General features: G+C 52.7%; 1 protein-coding gene across 1 annotated transcript; it reads right to left on the bottom strand.

Moving 5' to 3' along the window:
- Positions 1–1,871: 1,871 nt before the first annotated feature.
- On the bottom strand, positions 1,872–4,390 carry LOC135529980 (uncharacterized; the record flags this gene model as incomplete). The annotated part of the gene is made up of 2 exons (XM_064958374.1): positions 2,252–4,390; positions 1,872–2,057 (listed from the first exon to the last, which is right to left on the bottom strand). Coding segments are annotated over exons 1-2 (2,325 nt in total), but the record flags the coding sequence as incomplete, so codon positions are not given.
- Between the last annotated feature and the right edge of the window lie 2,372 nt (positions 4,391–6,762).

Here is a 6,762-nt window from a genome sequence, read left to right as displayed (position 1 = left end):
GTGTAACTCCAGTTCTATGAGTGGAGCGGAGCCCCATAGGGGAGCTCTGCTCCTAGTGGATTTACCCGCTGCCTAGGCAGCGAATAGCCTGAGAAAAAATGATGCACACACCTGCAGCCAATAGGAGTACAGGTGTCCCTATATAAGGGGACGCTTCCCCTCAATCAGCCTCCCGAAAAATTATCTTCAGCGAGACTGGGGGTCGGCAGGGCCTTAAGCCCTATGGGGCTCCGCTCCACTCATAGAACTGGAGTTACACTCCGGTAACTATCGTTCTACATCGTGGAGCTCCGCCCCATAGGGGAGCTCTGCTCCTAGTGGTTTAAGGCGGAGCGAAACGCTCCCAAAATGTACTCCCTGCCGAGCCAAAACACTTTCCACTTAAGAAAAGGTCAGCTCAGCAATGGCTGCGACCAAATCCCACAGTACTGCAATTTATTGTGAACCACACTAAATTACAATGTACTGTGTCTTTGATCTAATCCGCTCACTCAGTCTAAAGGCAAAGCCAATGACTAGTGAGCAGATCATAGAATATGAGTCATACTAACTGCACCACAGATAGATGAACTCAACTCTATTGATATACCGATTGGTCTAATAGTACTGTAATACCCATTACAGAACTATATCCCTAATCCCTCTGCCCAACACAGTCATAGACTGGTGGGCAAGATATAACACATGACTCAACTGTGCCACTCAGCCAGGAGTCATGTCCTGCAGTCCTTCTAATAAAGGAGAAAATACGGACCTGATGGAAACCCTGCCCATTAATCCAGTGTTTTCCCGCCTTAATTCTAGCCTTCACCTCAGCAAAACTGAGTACAGGCTGAACCAGTTTAGAAGACATGCTCACTGCTTTCTCAGTGTAACCCGCCACACTCAATGCATAGGCAGAGCCAATGATTCGTGGGCAGACGATAGAATTTAGGCCAACTATTCTGCCTCAGCAGATAGATGATGCCTCAATATTCTCTCAATTGTATTGACCGGTCTAATAGTCAGGTAACACTAGGTTACAGTACTATTTCCCAGCACAATGACACACTGGTGGCAGTCTAGACATTCCCTGTTGTATTGACAGTGTCAAACAAAGGTCATGTTACACGTGTGCGTGTCTCTCTCTCTTCTGTCAAAAAGGAGCGGACCTAATGGAAACACGTCTCATTAGTCCTGCACACTTTCTTAACTCAAGTTCTGCCCTCAACTACGCTGAGTACAGAACGAGCTAGAGAGTTAGACGACACGTCCAACAGGTAGAATCGGATAAAAGGAGACGGTGACGACCACGACGCCGCTGCACAAATATCCTCTACCCCAGTTCCTCTGAAAAGTGCCGTAGACGCCGCTACTCCACGAGTGGAGTGGGCTCTTACGCCATGAGGCATTGGTCGCCCTGCCGCCTCATAAGCCGTCTCAATGCCTTCGCAAAGCCAATGAGACAGCCGCTGTTTTGAAAGTGGTCTACCCAGTGCACTAGCACCGTGACACACAAACAACTGAGGTGATGACCTAATCATCGCCGTGCGCTGCACGTAGCACGCCAAGGCGCGCACCGGGCACAGGCGATGAAGTCTCTCCTCTCTCCGCTCCTCATGAGGAGGGGGGGAGAAAGCCCATAGCTCAACAGTCTGCGACCTGTATGAGCTCTTAATAACCTTCGGCGTAAATGCCGGGTTAGGACGTAACACCGCTCTGCTCAAGTCGCCGTTTATGGCAAGGCAGTCGGGTCTCGTCGAAAGAGCACACAAATCACTGACACGCTTGGCTGTAGTCAAGGCAAGCAACAGTGCCGTCTTCAGAGACAACATCTTGAGGGGAATTTGATTCAATGGTTCGAACGGCGTCTCACAGAGCGCCTCGAGTACCAAAGTTAAATCCCACTGTGGTAGCGTGGCTCTAGCCATTGGCCTAAGCCGCCGCGTCCCCAATAGAAACCGTTTCACTAGAGGGTGACTGAAAACAGTGTCTCTGTCAAACCCCTCATGACAAGCTGAAATCGCTGCCGCGAACACTTTAATGGTGGCGGGTGAGCGCTGCTTGTCAAACATGAACTGTAGGAAAGAGAGCACACTCTCAACCTGACAGCACACGGGGTCCACATTCTCTGTGGCGCACCATTGTGAAAACATGTTCCATCTACTGGCATAAGTCCTGTATGTGGAACTGGCACGTGAGCCCTGTATGGTTCTGATTACCGAATCAGATAACCCACGGCGCTCTAACCTGTCCCTCTCAGGAGCCAGACCTTCAGTGGCTGGCCGATTAGAGGCAAATGCTCTATCATGCCTGCCGCCTGAGACATCGCGTCCTGTCGATGTGGAATTGGCCATGATGGCGCAATCGACATTTGAATCATCTCCGCGTACCACGGAGCCCCTGGGCGGTCGGGGGCTATCAATATGATTGACAGCCCTCCTGTTCTCACACGGGCTAGCAGTGGGAGAATGCAGGACAGCGGTGGAAATGCGTACAGGAGAACCTCCGGCCACTGGTGCGCAAAAGCGTCTATCCCTAGTGGCGGTTCGTCCTGGGCTCGTAGAGAAAACCATAGGGGACATTGCGCGTTCACACGTGACGCGAACAGGTCCACCTCGGCTCTCCCGAACCGTTCCCATATTTGGAGAACAACATCGGGGTGCAGTCGCCACTCGTCGTCTCGGGGACCCCCTCGAGACATGAGGTCTGCTCCGATATTCTGACAGCCTGGAATGTGCGCTGCTGTCAACGAGCGAAGGTGCTCGTGAGCCCACAGCCACAATTCCTCCGCCAACCGGTGGAGTGCAGGAGACCTGACTCCCCCTTGGCGATTTATATAGGCTACTGTCGTTCTGTTGTCTGACCAAACCAGCACGTCGTGTCCCCGTAGGGTGGACACGAAGTGGGTCAGAACCAGTAGAACCGTTTCCAATTCCAGGAGGTTGATGTGACGTCCCGATTGGGACCACACACCTCCGACTGCCCGAGCCTGACATGTCCCTCCCCATCCAGTCAGACAAGCGTCTGTGTACACTGGAATGTGGGATGACACCCTGTCTATTGCGACCCCTTGTGCCATTACGCACGGGTCTCTCCAATAGTTCAGGTCCGCTCTGAGCGAGAGGGGAACTGTCAACAACCGACGACGGTGCCTCACTGGGTCCAGTCGTAGTTGAGCAAACCATCGCTCTGTTTTGCGCATGTGCAAAAGTCCCAGCGGAACCACGGAGTGGGCAGACGACATGAGACCCAAAAGTGTCATGACGGAATGCGCCGTCACCATGTGATTCGGATAAAACCTTCTCAGGGCTAACAACAAGGCAGCCCGTCGAGGATCCGAAATTCGCGCCCTCATAGTCACAGTGTCTATCTGTAATCCCAGATAGACAATCTGTTGACTGGGCCAAGGCGCACTCTTTTTCCAATTCACAGCGAACCCCAGACGCGTGAGGTGAATCACTGTCTGTGTCGTGTGTGTGATCGCCAGCTCTGCTGACGGGGCCAAAACCAGTAGGTCGTCTAGGTAGGCTAATAGCCTTATCCCCTGACGGCGCAACGGCTCCAATGCCGCCTCCACACATTTGGAAAACGTGCGAGGTGCCAGGGCGTACCCGAATGGCATTCTCGCATACTCGTACGCCACCCCTTGAAAGGCGAAACGCAGAAACTTCCTGTGACGCGGAAGTACCGGCACATGAAAGTATGCGTCCTTTAGATCTATGCTTACACAAAAGTCTCTGTTGTGAATACATTCCAGTAGACGTTTTGTCGTGAGCATTCGGAAAGGCCGTTTGGCTACGCTCTCGTTGAGAGTGCGTAAATCCAATATTGGCCTCAACCCCCCCTCCCCGTCTTTTTTGGCACTAGGAAATAGGGCGAATATAGCCCGCTGTTCCTTTGCTCCTGGGGAACTACTGTGACCGCCTCCTTCGCCAAAAGTTCCGTAATCTCTTTCACAAGAGCGGCTACTTTCTCTGGCGTCTTCATCACCGTCTCCACCACACCCGAGAACGGGGGTGGAGTTTGATGGAATTGAATGGCAAAACCCTTCTCCAGCGTCCGACTTAGCCAGGAGGAGAGGGTGCAGCTTCGCTGCCACTCCCAATAGTGCTCTGAGAGCGGGAGAGCGCGAAGCTGTGGTACAGACAGTAGGAAGGACCTGTATTCCTCTATGGCCCAAGCCGCCGCTGTCTCCCAACACTGAAGTGGTGGAACAGCCCAAGGTGGGCCCCCTACGAAAGAGGGAGGGAACACTAGCGCGTTCTGTGAGAATAGGGGGCGCCGACACTTCGGTTATGCATGTAACCTTGTGGTTCCAGCCCTCCGTGAACTCAGCACGGGTCTGCGCTACACTAATTGAGGCGCCGGCCTGAATTAGTGCGCCGTCTCCCAATAGCGACTGCTTCATCGGCCTACTATGGGGCTGTGTACGCAGGCTGCTATTAAAACTCCTATCTACTTCACTCCTCAGAGTGTGTAGTGTTGAGTTTTTATGAGGTAAAGCATGACGGCTCATTACGAGCGTCCGTCTTGCTTTCCCTTTGTCATTCCCACTCACAACGGCCCTCTGTGTGTGCTCAGCTCCGCAATGGGCTGAGCTGCACACAGAGTGGTGAGAGGAAGAGAGAGAGATAGAGCGAGGAGGAATCTGAGCGGTCTCAGTTTTGTTTTGGAAAAGAGGTTCTCTTGTGACAAAGTCAGATGGAACACATTCTTTATTAAACACAGACACAACAACTCCTCCATCCCTTTGCAGGGGTGGGGGATGAACAGTGGGCGCCATCACAAGAAGTGCAGCGCTCTCTCCCGTCCTCTCCCCCTCGTCCCGTCATGGCCGTCGCCTCTTCTGACTGCCTCTCGGCTGCCAGGGCGACGAAATAAACGGGGTCTCTCTCGTCGGTTTCACCGCCGCCTTCTCTGGTGCTGCCGGAGGGGCAGGGCCCGCTCTAGGTACTCCAGGTGCGGCTGCTCGACGGGCTATCCGTCTGGCCGTAGACCCTGGTCTACTGGAGACGGTGGAGCGATGGGGATCTTTCGTAGCTGTTCTAGACCCTCCTGCCAAAGGCAGGTGTCTCGCCAGCTGCTTTCTCTCCTCCTCAAGCTTCCCAAAATGCGCCGTCGCATCAGTGACGGCGGCTCCAAAGAGACCGCTGTCAGAGATGGGGGCGTTCAATAGGGCGGCTTTGTCGGTCTCCTTCATAGCCGTCAAAGACAGCCAGAGGTGTCGTTCCATTACCACCGAAGTGGCCATAGATCTCCCCGCACATATAGCCGATGCCTGTGTGAGATGGAGAATGGCGCCGGAAATCTTCGACGCTTCCTCCATCTCCTCTCCCGACAGCCCCTCTCTACCCGTGGTCAGACGGGATAGAGAGGCTGCCAAGAGGGCAATATTATTCGCTGCTGCTACAGCCTGTGTACTAAGAACAAAGGACTTCTCAGCCAGCTGTGCAGTGAGACGGTCCTTAGTCGTTGGTAATGTGGGTCTCTTGGCAGACGGCCAAGAGCTCGAACCTGGCACGAGGTACGCAGCTAGGGCGGCCTCGAGCTTAGGGATCTCTTGAGGCCGTTGTCTGTCAACGTTAGTGAATGGAATATACGCCTTCACCGGCGCTCTGGCCGTCAAAGGCGTTTCCCATGCACCCTCCACATATTTGGCGAGCGAGGGCATGGTCGGTGCCAAAAATACCGCTGCCCGTCTTGGTCTGGAATAGAGGTCGCCCACCATTAAATCCACTTCCAAAACGGTGGGAATGGGGGGCAGTGTAATTTTCAGCCTGCTCACAGCCCGCTCAATGAGCCCTGTAAAATCAGAGCGCAGAGAGGCTACTGCGTAGGAGGGGGCTGCTGAAAATTCAGAGCCCGTCTCGTCCTCACCTAAGGATGAGAAAATCACCTCTCTCTCCCTGGGGAGGGGGTTCTCTTCAGCCTCGCTCGGTAGACTGGATTTTATCGGAGAATAATCCAGACACTTCCCAACATCCTCATCCTCTCTAAAGGCGCTGTCATCATATGACGCCTCAGAGTCTGAGGCTATCATAGAAATCGCGTCCTCGAGAGGGAAATCCTCATTGAAAAATGCCCATCGCTGTTTCCTCTCCTTTAAAGAAAGGAGTGAACAGCTAGCGCATTCCGGAGGATCTGTGAAGCCGCCCCAAGCGTGCTTTGAACCTAAGCACACAAAACAAAGTTCGTGCTGGTCCAAAGCCGCCATAGTGGAGCAGCGACACTGAGCTCTTAAAAGAGCTTTTGGGGGTGGAAAAGTGCTCATTGAAGGACGACGTCTACAACAAGATATCGACGACGGGTTCGTCCTGAGATTCTTCTCTTCTCTTCTAGGCTTCTTCAGTCCAGTCCTGTCGCTGAAGATAATGGGAGGCTGATTGAGGGGAAGCGTCCCCTTATATAGGGACACCTGTACTCCTATTGGCTGTAGGTGTGTGCATCATTTTTTTCTCAGGCTATTCGCTGCCTAGGCAGCGGGGTAAACCACTAGGAGCAGAGCTCCCCTATGGGGCGGAGCTCCACGATGTAGAACTCAAATCAATGAAACATGTATCAATCAATTCGAGAGTGGCTCATAATACAAATGGCTGCTGTCCAACCCACTATAGTATGTATTCTTATTATTATCAGGATCAATGTGACATGCGAATTCTAACACTACACAACAATGTTGACTGGTTAGGGTGCTGCACTCTTGAGTGACAAATGTTAAGCCATTTAGCCACTCGAAAATGTGATGCCTAAAACTCATTCATTTCATTTCTTAGGTAGGTA

Source organism: Oncorhynchus masou, unplaced genomic scaffold, assembly GCF_036934945.1.
Source record: "Oncorhynchus masou masou isolate Uvic2021 unplaced genomic scaffold, UVic_Omas_1.1 unplaced_scaffold_12261, whole genome shotgun sequence".
NCBI lineage: Eukaryota > Metazoa > Chordata > Actinopteri > Salmoniformes > Salmonidae > Oncorhynchus > Oncorhynchus masou.
This window is presented reverse-complemented; position numbering and strand designations above follow the sequence as displayed.